Source organism: Astatotilapia calliptera, chromosome 20, assembly GCF_900246225.1.
Source record: "Astatotilapia calliptera chromosome 20, fAstCal1.2, whole genome shotgun sequence".
Classification (NCBI taxonomy): Eukaryota; Metazoa; Chordata; class Actinopteri; order Cichliformes; family Cichlidae; genus Astatotilapia; species Astatotilapia calliptera.
The window spans coordinates 30593733-30609728 of record NC_039321.1 but is presented as its reverse complement, the minus strand read 5'-3'; the positions used below and the strand labels follow the sequence as shown (position 1 = coordinate 30609728).

The 15996-nt window shown below is 43.1% G+C and overlaps 1 protein-coding gene across 1 annotated transcript; it reads right to left on the bottom strand.

Moving 5' to 3' along the window:
- Positions 1 to 3646: 3646 nt before the first annotated feature.
- LOC113013918 (extracellular matrix protein 2) lies at positions 3647 to 15916 on the bottom strand. The gene is made up of 8 exons (XM_026155153.1): positions 15776 to 15916; positions 15600 to 15696; positions 15230 to 15345; positions 13605 to 13737; positions 13317 to 13474; positions 13006 to 13145; positions 4386 to 4712; positions 3647 to 4082 (listed from the first exon to the last, which is right to left on the bottom strand). The coding sequence occupies exons 1-8, from the start codon at positions 15914 to 15916 to the stop codon at positions 3917 to 3919; spliced, it is 1278 nt and encodes a 425-aa protein (XP_026010938.1). The 3' UTR covers positions 3647 to 3916.
- Between the last annotated feature and the right edge of the window lie 80 nt (positions 15917 to 15996).

Below are 15996 nucleotides of genomic sequence, written 5' to 3'. Positions count from 1 at the left end.
TCTGGTTCCTCCCACACCCCAAAAACATGCAGTTAGTGGGGTTGGGCTAAAACTGTGACTCTAAATAGGCTGTAGGTGTGTTTATGTGCTCCTCAGTGTTAGCCCACAGACTGGAGTGATCCCCGGCTCTCACCCTGTGGTAGCTGTGATAGGCTCCAGCGCTCCTGCAGCCCTGAACTGGATAAGAATAAAATGAGTTGATGGACAGTGCCAATGATGTTATTCTAGAGGCTTGTCGTGACAAAACAGGTCAGGAAATTCCACTTTTGAATTGCTGTGGAAGAAAATTTGCACGTCGCTCTCTAACAGACTCACACACAGACTCACACATTTTCATTATAGTGCAACTGTAAATATACTGTAGCACCACAGGAGAAGAAGCCGGCCCTCTGAGTGGCCCAAACAGTGAGATAGCACCATTTTTAAGGGACACTGGAAGGTAACAATAAGAAAAATCATAGTTGATTTTTAAGACAATACTTATTTACTGACAATAGAAACGTTTGTGTACTGTATATCCTATGCTTTTTCAGATTACATAAATATCTGCTAAAGAAGGGGGAAACTCCCAGGACATTTAATCCTTCTCTGGGAGTACAGCAGCTACAGCTGTGCTTTATGCTTGCAGATGCTTTCCATGTAATTCTTTAAGCACTGGCAGTCAGCAGCTGGTGAAATAAACCCGTCTTTTATTGTGAAACATCCAGTGGCCCATTTCCGTCTGATTAGTGATAGCAGCTAGTCGCACCACAATAGTGGACAAAGTTTATATTTTAGTTCTGGGATTATAAAACATATGCTTTTGGGCCTTTTTCACAGTTTTCTATTAAGTTTCATTTTGGCAGGATGAAGTGTTGTTTCTAACCGATTTGCCAGCACCCGGACCGAGGGAGCAGTGAGTTTGGCGAGCCACACGATCTTGGAACTCTTATGACATTACACAAGGACTGCCACACAGACATTAATCCATGAGCTCTGCTGCTCCAGGCCTGTCAGCACAAAATCACTTTTGCCATCATATAAACTCAAGAAGAAGCTGACACTGCCTGTCTGACGTTTAGTTATCTACTCTTGTCACTAACAGTGTCGTATCCACAGTGGTGGAAAGGCATGCGGGCCGGATCAGTGCCCTGCAGGGGCTTTTGGCAGGGGACAGTGTTTTGATAAAGGACTTTGCAGATGACATTCCTTCTTTCCCTGCTTCCTCTCTTTCTCCCGTTTGTAAATGTGCTCTTTCCCTCTGCTTCACGCATTTTAATTTTCTGTGTGCCTGTGTGTCTCTCTCGCTGTGGTTCGGTTGATTATGGTGTTGGGCTGTAGCTACAGGGCTTGGCATCTAAATTAAACTCTTTCTGCTCTATACAAGTGTTCATCTAACGTGTCTCCAGAGATTAACACACCCACTAGCTCTTAGACAGCTACTGCCATGATCGAGGCTATGCACCATTGGATGATATTTACTCATATGTTGTTTAGTTCTTTTACACTGTGATTTAACTAAATGAAAAACAATTTCCTACTCAGTGATGCTTATACCTGCAGAGAATGCACAGTTTCAAGTTCTAGCAAAAACAGTGTCCTCACTTTTAGACCCTGCATCCATACTCTCTCTTCTTGCCTCGCGTTATCTGTTTCTCTGTTGTCACAGTCCGAGTCAGGAAGAGAATCTTTTAGCAGTTTTTCTCTGTAAGTGTTGGGCCTTTTTATTTTATCAACCAGCACTTCATCCGCCAACGCCCAATCAAAAAACAAACACAGGAAGCTGTCGTCTCAGGGTAGGATGGAGAGCTACATGGGAGACAAAAAGCTCGACCCCCCTCTAGGGCCGGTCAGACTGAGCTCGACGGGATGCAGACAGCTGCTGGCTATGACAGCGCGTCGATTTAACAGTTTAGTCACGTCACATGTGGCGTCATGCATGGAAGTGAAGTGGTGAGCCCGTGACATTTGCTAAAGACTCCATCTGACAGGCTGTGGAGGCATGTTTAAGGATTTCAATTCAAAACTGATGAATCCATCTGTGCAAAGATGGAAAGGTTAAAAAGAGGAAGAGACACAGCTCGCTCATTTTTGTGCAAAGCTTCGGCTTAGCCTGTAAGTACAGGAACTGCACTATAAATGTGAATGTGCAGTTTCTTAGACAGTAATATGCTGTTTACAAAATGACTGTACAATTATGGAGGTTGGAGGCTGCACCACATGCACAGGGCTGAGAGCACAAATCCAGCATGTGCTCACACGCCCAGGGAGAAAGGATAGAGAAGGATATGTGGGTCTGTCTCATATTCAGAGGGTACGTCTACCGGATTTTATAACCTGCTTCGCTTTGTCATCAGCTCCATCGTTAATAACACAAATACACTCGCTGTGCTGTTAAGTGTCGATCGCTCCCCGCCTCCCTCCCTCGAGTGTGTTTGTAGCGTCTGCAGGGGGCCTTCTGTTCTTCATTTAGAGCTGCAGGAACACCGCACTCTGGTGAAACCTTATACCTTAAGCCAGCTTGTCAACACAGCAAGCGCACTCTGCGTAAATTACGACTTCGTGCGCTAAACACAACTCAATGTTTTATCGTTTTAATTATACACATTACTCTGAGTGATATACTGTGAAATGTGTTTTGTCTGAGTATGAGTGGATTAACTAATTAAAGAGACTGCTGCAGCATTTGATTGCTCGCACTTGCATGCGTTCTTTTAAAACGCCCTGAAATGTCACGTTACGCTTTGACGATGGAGATATTAACGTGGGATTAGATGAATGAAAACACTCAGAGTGGCTGCTTTTCCTCTGCTTTGTTCTCTTTAGGAGTGCTTTTGCATGTCACGCTTACAGGATTGCATTATTCTGCGCAAAAGGTGGCACGAGCAAGTGATGTTAAGAGTGGGACAGAAACACAGAGTTTGTCAGTAAACAACAGAGCTCCAGATGGGAAAAGCACTCTGAACACGATCTGATCCCGGCTTCTGTATCTTCTCCCCGTGTTGTAAACCTCCTTTCTTCTCTCCCTTGTAGCCGAGTCTTATTGAACTCACTGCCATGAATATTCTCATGTTTCACTGATCACCTTAGAGGCTTCCTAAGTACAATGGATGTATTGTATCTTAAAAGCCAGCCTGTCGTTTATACCTGAGCTCCACTCAGCTTTAACATGTTCCTCAGCTTTTCCTCATCTCCTGCTGCTGCCTCATTCTTCTCACGCACACACATACATGTTTGCACTCCAACTATTGAAACACCGTGACTGACGTCATCATCTTCATGTTTGGAGACCCCAAACGAGGCCCCGCTTTCACAGTCAGAGTGACCCTGAGCATTTCTGGAGTGGCTAGTGGATGTTTATTTTGGAGGGTTTCTAGTTGTAGGAAACTAGTATGATGTTTATATTTTTCTTCTTAATGGCCCCCTGAGGTTCACACTGTGTTGCCAGAGATCTCACTTTCTCTCAGGGAGCTAAAGTTTGATCATGAAGCGGTCAAACGCCATCTCTGCCCTTCCAAACATCCTGCTTTAGTTCCTCTTCCACTAATTAAATAGTTGAGCTCAGACTACTGTAAGTACCTCAGGCTAGAGACACAGGTTAATCCTTTTCTTTGCTTTAGTTTCCCAAAGTATCAAATCCCTTAATGAAAAGACAAAACTTGTGCTTTATGTGCATTCTGATTGCAATGCATCTGTTACAATATAAAAAGCAACTTTTACAACATTAGTTATTTTAAGCACAATGTCAAGAACATATTTGCTTTATTACATACTGAAATGATCAAAGATGTGAGAGGAAAATGGCTTTAGAGATGATATAATGAAAGCTGCAGCTTACTAAGCAACATACATGGTGAAAATGTTTTTTCTGCAAACACTGCATCATTACAGGGTGATGCAAACGTGGGAGAAGAAATGTTCCCGTATGTCTGTCCTATCAGTCAGACCACTGCTGTGGATGTAGAACAAGGCCCTGAGGGTCAGTGAGACAGGAGAAAGCGTTTGGGGGAATCTTCTCGACTTCCGGCAGATTGTTTTCGAGGTGGACTGAAGCCAAGGAGCCCGAATTGCGAGGGTGGCACACGCTCCACTGCCTCACCAGCCTATAATTGAAACATATGCACACTGAAATTTAGGCAGACAATTTTCACTATGAAATAACGCAGAAACCAAACATTCAAATGTTTATTATTTTAAAATTAAAGTCTAAAAGCCGTATATAATGTAAAGATAAGAAACACATTTACATAAGAAATTGAATGTGTTCTTTGTTAAGCTCCTTAGAATCATTTCAATGGAACCAGCAGAGCTAATGGTGTTAAGACAGGATTGGGTAACAAGCAAGCAGTAAGCTCATCCCAGCATTATAGAAATCACATTTGACTTCATGGAAAATCCAATTCTACCTGATCTGGTTGTTGCTCAGTCTCAGCACCTGCAGGTTTTTAAACTGCCGGATGCAGCGAGGAACTTCTCCGAGGCGATTGTGGTCCAATAGGAGCTCGCTCAGCGAGCGGTAAGATCCAACAAAAGAGAACTGTTCTATAGCGTCGTTGCTCAGGTCATTGTGGGACAGACACAGGGACCGCAGGCCGGGCCGCAGGTGACGGAACGTGAAGGCTGGGATGTGACTGATGCTGTTGTGCTGGAGGGTCAGATTACGAAGAGGGCGCGGCAGGTTTAGAGGAACGGAAGTGAACAGGTTGTGAGATAGATCCAAGGCTTCCAAGGACCTGAAGAAATACAGTGCATAGAATAATCTCAGTAATATTTGCAAAGAAACGTCCAATCAGTCTGAAATTGCTCAGAGACAACCTGGAGATCCATATTTCCAGTGATATCACAGCACTTATGGCATCATGCTGAAGATCTCAGTGATCTCCCAACCTTTCTACTAGTGATAATGCTGAGGTTAGCTGCTCAGCAGAAGCATGTGATGATGAAGTGTTTTAGGTTTTGCAGGTTTCCTGATTAAGCATGTCAATAGACCCACATCCACACTGACTCATAAACCTTTCATCTCAGCTTTCATCTCATGTTTTATCATTTCTGGCCTCCTGCATCGCGCTGTTGGGGAGAAAGGGAGGCGGGCCTGTGTGGTGGAATAGCAGGGTGCACCAGCCAATAAAACAGTGGGGCCTGAGGGGTACGATGGCTGTTTGGGGGAGAATTTGAGGCAGAATTGCTGATAGAGAAAATGTTTGGCTTATGGGAAACCTAAAGAATAGCCACAGAGCTGGGACCAGATTTCTGAGGTCTGAGACAAAGACAATAATAATAATTCTGACTTATCAAAGCAGTCCTCGGGGTGCACTGCAGCACTGTGATTCAGTGTTTATTAGAAGGTCTTACACAGCTGTTTTGAGTTTACAGCACAGCTCACAGCAGGAGACAAAACCTCATTTTCGGTTCTTCCTCCATTCACTGACATCACTGAACAAAAGGGCTCAGAAAACATTCAGGTGGCCAGTTAATGACTACAGAGTGATGGGAACTGGGGCCCAATCAGTGAAGGCTTGTGGATGCTGAACACATGTGGGCCAACGTATGTCTGACTGATGCTGTCTGCTTCACAGTTTCTGTTACTATCAGCTTACAATAGAAAGCTTACAGCAACTCTCCTTCTTTTGAACATTACACCTGTTTCAATAAACCACAGCACATATTGCCTCTTTTCCTATTAAATATAAAGAAACCAGGGTTTGCTCAAGACTGTGCACAGAATTCAAGATTATTACCAAGACATGTTTCCATAGATTTGTCCGGGCTGTGCAAAATATTCACATTTTGTGTGTACGGTGAAATGCTCTAGAATAAAATGCACACAATAAACACTATGACCCACTAACAGGTTCGGCTATTAAGGTGCGACTGTAAATATTCAGTAACAGAAGAACCAAAATAAACTCTTTCAGTATTTCATATGATGAAATACTGCATCAGCACATGTAAGGGTACTCGAAGGGTAACAATAACATAAAAGCAGATCTAATCATTATTTGTTAGTTTGTCTTTTCCAAGAGTTACTTTTATTTACTGGCAATAAAAACTTTTTATGGTATATATCCAGTCCCTGTTCACATCATTAGTTTGCAACACAAAAAGATGTTTTTTTGATTTTTTTTAAAAGGAGCATAGTTTATATTTGCCCAGACGTATTTCTGGGTCACACTACAGTGGTGCAACTGAAAGAAAAACACGGGATCTGTGGAGATGGTTGCAAAATGGATGTGGAAGTGCCAAAACCTGCAGTTCCTGTCCGGACCACCTAAGGCTGGCTCCAAAAGTGAATCAGACCTCACCAGTATTATATAACACATTACTCTTACTGGTGTCTTTGATTGGCACGTGTGCCAACACAGCTCACTGTTGACCTCTCTGTTGTCTTTGATCTCCTGCTGCCTGTCATCCTTAATGAAATGACCTGACAAACAATAAAGCCTGATGTGTGACACGGACTCTCCAACATGGTGAATAACAAACGTAGTCTGTGCACCAGTGCACTTCAGGGACACAGCTGGCCCAGCAGTAGGGTCGAGGCTTCAAAATGCAATTTGAAACCAATGAGTGACATCAATCTTTCATGTACAGCCTGTGTATCTAATCTGCATTAGAACGTCCTCCACCTCCATCATCTCTGAGAACAACTTTCAGAAACCTGGGGAAGCACAGCAGCACAGAGCACACAAAGAAACCAGCAGGCACTAAATGCACGATTTTCTGTGAATTTCTATTAAATTAAATAAATAAAAAAAGAGTGATTTCTGTTCCCACTTGAAACCATAAAACACATCACTATGCTTGTTTCTGTGTACCAGTTTAGACCAGTTGTGTGCAGCTGATTTGTATTCAAAGACTTTGCCAGTAAGCTCAGCAGCAGTCCACCAGTGTTTAAATACCACATGGTATTAATGAGTGGAGAGACACACAGTCCTCTCTTCTCAGAGACCTCCACCCGTTGGCTTGGCACCTACACAAAAACACAACAACACTCTCATACGCACAACATGACATGAACTATGCGCATCCACAGAAAATAAATATGCTGGCAGACACAGATGGGCGTCAAGGAGGTGCAGCGAGGATGCAAATGCATGGATTTGAAATTGCTATTCACCCACCCAAAAAAGAAAAAGATGCACATACTATGATCAAATAGTCATGCACAAGCACACAACACACAAGCTACTCCAGGCAACACACACACACAATTCACACCAAAGCAAATGTTTTTGCTTTTCTTTTTTCATTAAAAAAAATCAAGTCTGTCTCGGTTTTGTGCAAAGCGTAGTCCAGTCCTGCAGCTGCTCAGGGTGATGGTCTGCTTACAACGGGTACTGCACTTACAGATACACACGGCTCCATTTACGGTGAAACCACAGCGTCGGGATTACACAGAATAGTCGAAGTATTCAAGCCAGGCTCTGTGATTATGCCAAGCAGACTTGAACGCCTGCAGCTGGACTTGAAACTGCACCGATCGATGGATGACGGCACGTTCTGGACTTATTAAAGCTGCGTGTGCACTTTTGTGCGCACTGGATGTATTAACACTGGCTGATATCTGGAAGTATTTGTGAGATCTGTTGAAAACAGTCCCTCCAATCATTTTTTTTAATTCCAACTGGGGTCCTGAGGGGCTGGAGCCTCTGCCAGCTGCCACTGAAAGCACACAGAAGCATATTTGAAATCATTTACCGCATTACTCGAACAAATAACTGGACTTTTTTGCGTTCTATAAATCTAGTATTTTAGTATTTATTTATTTATTGTCATTGTCAAGAACAATGAAATTGCGTTTGGGGCTTCCATACAACCAAAAAAAAGAAGAAAATAATAAATACCCCTTAAAACCCAAGTGTACATATTTAACCCAGTGTGACTCCAATGCAATAAGACAATTCTTAGCAATAATGTTCGTAGAAATTCAGACAAAGACCTGAGAAACATGACAAAATACAACAATGCAACCCATTCAATATTATTGTACTGTGAGATATGATATCAGATATGATAGTTATCTATTTAAGAAAGAGGGGGGGGGGGGGCAGGAGGGGGAAGAGAATAAAGATATGATGCACCAATGCAGACCAGTTCATTGCTATTAAGAAGTTGGATATGGTTATTGTCCGTGAGAGGGGGGCAGAGAGTTCAGGAGCCTCACAGCCTGTGGATACAGGCTGTTGGCCAGTCTGGATGTTCTGGCCTGTATAGACCTGTACCTTCTCCCTGAGGGCAGCAGATGGAAAAGGTGGCGCGCAGGGTGATGTTGGTCCCGCAGGATACTGTGCACCCTCCTCAGACAGCGAGTGGGGAAGATATTACTGATCTCTGGCAGACTTGTTCCAATAATTCTGCCAGCTTCTTTCACCACCCGCTGGAGTGCTTGCTGATCGGCCTTGGTGCAGCTGGGGAACCACACTAGAAATCCATACGTCAGAACGCTGCTGATGGCACAGTTGTAGAAGTTCAACATCAGAGATCTGGGAATGTGTGCGCTCCGCAGTCTCCTCAGGTAGTAGAGGCGCTGTTGGGCCTTCCGTACAACTGAGGTGATATGGTTGCCCCAGGACAGGTCCTCGGTCACAGTTACCCCCAAGAATTTAAAACTGCTCACCCTCTCCACCGCCTCACTGCCAATGAAGAGAGGCAGATGGTTGTTATGACCCCTCTTCCGGAAATCTACAATGATCTCCTTGGTCTTTTTGGTGTTTAAGACCAAGTTATTGTCGTGGCACCATGACTCTAGTTGTTGCACCTCTGTCCTATAGTTTGTCTCATCATTGTTGGATATAAGTCCGAGCACTGTAGTGTCATCTGCAAACTTAACAATGAGATTGGACGCGCAGGAGGAAATACAGTCATGGGTGAAGAGAGTGTATAGCAGAGGGCTCAGAACACACCCCTGAGGGGCACCGGTGTTGACCACAAGGGTGGAAGAGGTGTTCTTACCCACTCTGACACTCTGTCTACGGTTAGTGAGGAAGTCCACAATCCAGTTGCACAGAGAGGAGTTAAGTCCCAGTTGGTGGAGTTTGGGACGGAGTTTGTATGGCCGGATGGTATTAAAAGCCGAGCTGTAGTCTACAAAGAGGAGCCGTGCATAGGTGTTCCTGTGTTCCAAGTGCTTCAGTAATGTGTGCAGCACTGTGGCGATCGCATCCTCGGTTGACCGGTTCTCCCTGTATGCAAACTGGTGCGAGTCCAGGGATGGTGGAAAAGCAGCTCTGATGTGTTTAATGACCAGTCTCTCCAGGCATTTGGCGGGAATGGGGGTGAGTGCCACAGGTCTGAAATCGTTCAGACATGTGACATTTGACTGTTTTGGGATGGGAACGATGGTTGCTGCTTTGAAACAGGATGGTACCAGTGAACAGGACAACGAGGTGTTATATATAGAGGTGAAGACGTCCGCCAGGTCCGCAGCACAGTCTTTTATCTAAAGTGAGTTTTTACACTTGCTAAATGTTACGTGTTTGCAACCACGCAGGAAACCGTTAAATGTGAACTGAAGATCACTTAAATGAAACCCAGCGGTCTTCACTTGATGTTAGCGTCATATTTTAGCCGGTGTGTGCCCGTACAGAGTGTGTGCGCCGTGTTTGTTTCCCAGTTTATATAAGCTCATTACGACACCAATTTGCGCCGGGCCAAACAGGAAAAGGGCTTTTGATACAAGTCGTATCAGGCTGAGACACGTCACGATGCGACACACACATCTTTGGTGTGATGATCACTGAACCTGCACCTCCATGCGATCCGTCTAAGCCTGCAGCGACGATAAATATACACAGATCTCCCATGACAGCTTCTCTGTGCAAAATGACACAAATAATAAAAAAATAATGGAGAAAAATAACATTTGATGTGCCGTAACAGCCATCTGTTTCAGCACAAACCAAATTAAAAAAATACTCGGCTCTTCTGTCAGTTATTATCTAACGGAGTTGGAGTGGCTGTTACTGGGTATTTTTAAGTCGATGATCCTTTTACAAGAGTGTTAAGTCAAACTGCAGAGCACGCAATAAAACAAAGCCATTATTACACAATCCGTCATTTTTCTGTAAATGTTTGACAGCATAAACTACAGTCTGCAAGACTTTATCAATGAAATATGATCATTTGGGCGTAGTGTCGCAAATGAGAAAATGCTCTGGTTTGAGATCAGGCACTGACACAGGCAGGTGTCAGGTGTGTGTGCATGTGTGTGTCTGTTTTAGTTGTGCAGCTGTGTTTTTGAACAGGCTGCTCATTGTGCCTGATAAGAGTCAAATCTAACTGCTTGTGCAACAGCATTAATTGTATGCCAGCGCAGCTTCGTTACATAACAAACAAAGGAAGGCACAGTTGTTGGAGTTGGAAGACGTATTCCGATGCATCGCTTAGCTAAAGGTTACATAACTCTAGCTACATCACCTCGTGAAAAACGAGTAATGCATTCATGTTCTTTTAACTGGAGCAATCATTTGATTTTCATCCTGAAACACACAAAGTAGATCCGATACACATCCTTTTTGTTTATGAGGACAACACCACTTTTGTACACTTCTGGTTTTTTACCAAGTTTTCCCAAAACAGCCTTCTCAGTGATGCTTTAGATTTCTGACTTATTGAATGTAATCCTTAGCCCAGTTTGAGAACCTGAGCTCTATTAAAATGGTTTTGTGCGTCCATCAGTGTCCATGTACCAGGAAATCCCACAACAGGATCGTGCCACCACTGCGTTGGACTGTAGCGATGGTGTTAATCGCTTCTTAGTGCCTGGTTTCAATCATGCACACGACCCCGGGAACTATGAACTGAATTATGAATCTTTGTTTCAGAGGATTTTGCATGTCATGCTCTAATACCTCTTCCACCGTGGCAATGACAGAACCCATTCAGACGTGGTAGCATTCCCACCAAAGAAAAAAAAGTGACAGAGAGACAGAATCACAAAATTGCTGGGCCCAAACCAGTATAGGAGAGGCCACCACAGCAACTTCAAAGCTGATCTGCTGACGCAGCCAGCACATTTGTTTCCCACAGAAAAGAAAGAAAATCTCAAACCTGCTGAAATGTAAGCTTGTTCTCAGAAAGCACTACAGCGCTGTCTCCAGAGAGGCACTGAGCCAAGAACGAATCAGTGGAAACCAGGTATCCAAGCCATTCAGGCGCTTTTTGGCAAACTGTGCAGCCATTTGTGTGGATACCTACATTAATGATTGTCCTTCTAAGAACTTGACCCATCTCTAAATCTTACAAATTTCCCCAAACTGAGTAATCCCTGTTTACTCCTGGACACCGAGACTGCTACAGATATGTTTCCATATTCTCCCTCAGCTTATGCATTGACATAATCACGTCTTTGTCCTTAACAGGCAATTTTCTCAACATCTCACGCTGGTTTTTACTCTTACATACAACATCAAGTGTCAGAGCTTTTAGATTAAGTCCAGTGAATCCAATATGCAATGAAAGATTGTACTTGTAGAATCTGAAGGATCATTAAAAGAAGGATGTGTCTGAATACTTTAGTATACTGGATATTTCAGTTCTTTTAAAATAAGATTAACCGTTGCTATTATTGTGTAGACTGATGAGGGGGAAGTAATGCATATGGGGGGGGGGGGTTATCCCAAATGAGTCAGAGACATTTCACAGGCTCTGGAAATGTTCTGTTTTCATTACACGTTATTTAAATACATAATGAGGTAAGTGAGCCCAGTCTGCCTGAGAAAGGTCCCAGCTCCCTGTTACCTCGTTCTCCCCACTCATACCTCGATCACCGAGCTAGAAGCAAAGCAACACTGTGACACGAAACAGAAGCACCCTGCGAACTAGACCCAGCCAACTGCAGTTCTTTTCACATTAAGCAATTCACTTTTGATCTTTGTTTTCTCAGCTTTTTCAGGCACTTTCTGTTTCTTAACGTGCCTCAGTAGGACCACATGATGATATGCTATTAAAGGTCTGTAGACAATCAGCTGGAAGGGAGGGTTCTGATCTTGTTAGCGACCTTACTTATTGTCTCCTGCTGTATAAGCGGAGTTTAGGTCAAGCTGAGTTTATTCACTGTCTGGTGTCTATGCAGAAGCCTTAAAATGAAGGCCCAGCTACTAAGCCTGCAGACTCGATGGGAAGTTGATGCTCTCACGACTAATGAGGTCAACGTGTCAGGCATCAGAAACAAGTCTCATGAAGACTCAGGACAGTCTGTTCGAATTTCCTCCAGTGAACTCCATCTTCCTGTCCTGGAGTCTGCTTTGCATCTAGAAGATTACAAGAGTTCATCACTTCCTAAAGTTTTCCCAGACTGCATCTTCTCAAGTTAATGCTTCTGCTTTGTGCCCTATATACAAAATCTCCACAGCTTCACTTTCCTGCAACTCTCTTTTGCATTCTCTATTTCCTCAGTTTTCCCTGAGGCTCCCACTTTGGTTCGCAAGGATCCTAAGGAGCAAAAAAAAAAGAAAAACCCACTGGAATTCACTATATTTAAACAGCACACACACAAACACAAATACACACATACAGATGCACACAGTTGCCTCAAGCCCTCGCTCACACGCCTGCTCATCCAAGTACACAAGGTCAGCTGTCAAAATGTGTGTGATATGTGAGCATACATGTGTTTGTCTGTGTGAGGAAGGCTGAGAGAGAAGCAGAAGAAGAAATGAGAAAACTGTCTGGCTTTGTGTAAATCAGTCTAAATGTCTGCTGAGAAAACACGTACTGAAGCTGATGTCCAACACTCCAAATGTGTTGTCATTTTAATTCAGTCATTTTTGAAAGAAGGCATCAGCTTTAAACATCGATGATTTACTTTACTGTGATACTAAATTACTGCCTGTTTAAAAAAATCTCATCGTTTAATGGAAATTTGTTGTTTCATATCTTTTAGTGGCCACAAGAATAAAGTGAAAAGTGTTTTGAACTTGAACAAATGACAGCTGCGTCTTCAGATTCCTAAGCAACACCAGGCTGCCCTCTGGTGGCTGATGAAGGAACTACATAACATTGGGTTGGATGGATGGATGGACATACTTAAGACGCGTCCATGCATGGGTAGCGATGTCTTGCTCATGCAGACGGTTGTGCCTGAGTTCGAGCACTCTCAAATGAATGCAGCCCCTCAGCGCTTCCTCTGTCAGCTCCTCAATTAGATTTTCATTCATTTGCAGCGTCTACAGAATGAGGAAGACAGAGACAGATGCTGAGGTGTGATACAGGAGACAGAAATGTGACAGTTTAAAATGAAAACAATCAGTGAATATGCAAACAGTGTCCGAGAGTGTCTAACTCCAAGCAGTGAGAGAAAGAGGAAAAAATGACTCGAAAATGTGGTACATGTGCACCTGAAGAGAGGGAGGAAGGTTCAGTGGTAGCGACCGGAAGTGATTGTTGCTCAGCTGGAGGTCAAGAAGTCTCTGTAGCGGCCTAAAAGCTGGAGGGGACACACTGGCTTTGTGAAGAGCATTTCCTCCCAGCTCTAGCTTCAGGAGATTCATCAAACCTATTAGGAAATAATACCTATGATGTTACACCTGTTATAATTTTTACACATGACTGTGTTCACACACACACACACACACACACACACACACACACACACACGCACACACACACACACACACGATGTGTACCTTTGAAGCAGTGCGGTGTGAGTCCACTCAGCTTATTGTTTTTGATTTTGAGCTCCTCCAGAGATGAAGGCAGCGTCGGGATCACGGTGATGCGGTTGTCATCCAGATCCAGCTTCCTCAGAGAGGTCAGGTTCTGCATGAAATGAAATGCAGCACAAATAAATAGGTGTTGAGCAAAACTGGGATGATAAAATACACTAAATAGATACTTGTCTCCAAGTCCGTAATTTCCCATCCCTGCTTGCCAATTGGGATTTAATCACAGAGCTCACAGAAACACACCAAATGAAAGAATGTCACATTTGTGCATCTCTTCCATTCATGTGATCTGTCCTCTCATATTTTTAGCAAAGCCACTCCGGGTGGCTCTTCAGTGAAAGCTGCTGTGGTTTTGATGGGTGAATAAAAGCAGTGGACAGGACTTCGCAGCATCCCTCCAGCCAGTCCATCAATCCCCTGTCATTACAGGGATGTGAGCAGAAACTGAAGAAGAATATTCCTCTAAAAATAATTTCCTCATATTCCCCACATCATTGGCTGCAGCTTTTTTCCAGCAGGTTCTTTCAGCCAATACCGTGACAGTATAGCAGTGGCAGTGTGTAATGATTGGTCAGAGTGTGGTAGGCTCCCTCGGTGTGGCCTGTGGTCAGAGGTTATTCTTAGACGGATTAGTTAATGCATTTTCAGTGCTCTTTTATTACCGTAATGATACAGGACATAGCCTGCTTTTTATTTTAACTAGATGCAAAGTGACCCATAAAATGTGCTTGTAAGTCAGAAAAGTACTGACAGGCGGAGGACTCTCTGTAAGAGTGAAGACGGAGCTACTAAGGATAATGTCAGAGCAGTTCAACACGTCCACGTCAAAGGAAAGTCAAACAGGGTTCAGTTTCAGGCCTCGAGGCGTAAAGTTTTTTGGGTTTTTTGTTGATATGTGTGTTTGTCTCTGCTGGTGCTGTTTAAACACACCAAATAGTTCTTCCCAGAATATTATTTGTGGCTCGAACTGACAGTGAATACAAACTTTCTGTCTCATTACGAAGGTAAACTACAGTCTGGCGGTATATTAAATGTTGTTGTTGTTGTCTGCTGTAAATTATTTTATCACTTCTTTCTTTGGCCAGCAGACAATGAGAGAAGCAACACTGACTTTTCTAACAGAGTTCAGTCACTGTCAGTGACACTTGTTTGTTTTTTCCATTCCCAGTCTGGATAAATAATACTTGATATTTCATGACAGTAAATATTTTCTAGAAAACACCCAACAGACATAAAGTGCAGTTAAAAATATATAGTTAGAAAACTCATTGAGTGCAGGCAGAACTGGAGGTGCAAGTCTCCAACTGCAGTTGTAAGACGAGTGGGAGAAACTCTGCAGTCAAACGGTGTTGGACAGCCTTGGTTTGTGGTGGATTTTCACACTGGTATTACACACATATTACTATATATTACTCACTGGGACACAAACCTCAGTACAAGAGCAGTAGATTTAAGTCAGAGTAACCACCACCCTTTACTGGTTTTACTTTACTTTTTCACTTTTTATATAAATAGATAAATAAAGGGATAAAAATATGTCACTTGTGAGTAATTTTAAAAGATGCAGCGAGAGCAGTGTTACTCACAGAAAGTGGGTTTTGGCTGAACGATTCATCATCCAGTATGTTTCGACTCAGGTCCAGCATGTCCAGGTTCAGGAGGCCTGAGAAAGCTCGTGCCGTGATGATCCTGATGTTGTTCTCTGAACATAAAGTCAGTCACATGACACTTCAATTTTCAATTTGATGATTCACTAGCTGGCAGCATAATAATCCACGTCGTAATGTATTCCAGTGGTAAATCCAGGATAACACTGTTTACAAAAATATGGGCATCGATGGCTCACTAATGATGGCTGGGCTTCCTGAGCTCTTGTGTTTGCTCTTTTTTCTTTTTTTAATCTGTGAAATTTCTGTGGGGTGCTTTCTTTGACTACAGCTGTAGATATACACATACCTGCTAAATCCACCTTCGTGGCTTCAAGGTTTTGGAAGCTTGGCAGGTGAGTAATGCCGATGCCCCTGCAGCTGATCTCTCTCTCAGTGCTCTGACACTTAATAGAATCAGAAAACTTTATTAATGCCCAAGGAAATTATGTAATATGTAACAGGCAACTCTATAAAGTTAGAAACCGTTTCTGTTTGATTGCTGGGCGACTCAGTCGGTTCTTCCTCTGCTTCTTCTTCTTCTTCTTCTTCCTCTGCTTCTTCTTCTTCTTCCTCCTCCTCCTCTTCCTCTTCTTCTTCTTCCTCCTTGGAAGAAAAGAACAACATTTAATTACCCAGCAAATCAGTAAGTAAATAAGACAAGTTAAAAAAGATAACTAATATTACAAACTATAACCTCTTCTTCT

Coding starts and splice junctions, on each gene's coding strand:
- LOC113013918 (XM_026155153.1), bottom strand. CDS start 15,916: ATGTTGTTCTTTTCTTCCAAGGAGGAAGAAGAAGAAGAGGAAGAGGAG. Junction 15,346..15,599: donor CACGAAGGTGGATTTAGCAG/GTATGTGTATAT, acceptor CTTTATGTTCAG/AGAACAACATCAGGATCATC. Junction 13,475..13,604: donor CACACCGCACTGCTTCAAAG/GTACACATCGTG, acceptor ATTTCCTAATAG/GTTTGATGAATCTCCTGAAG.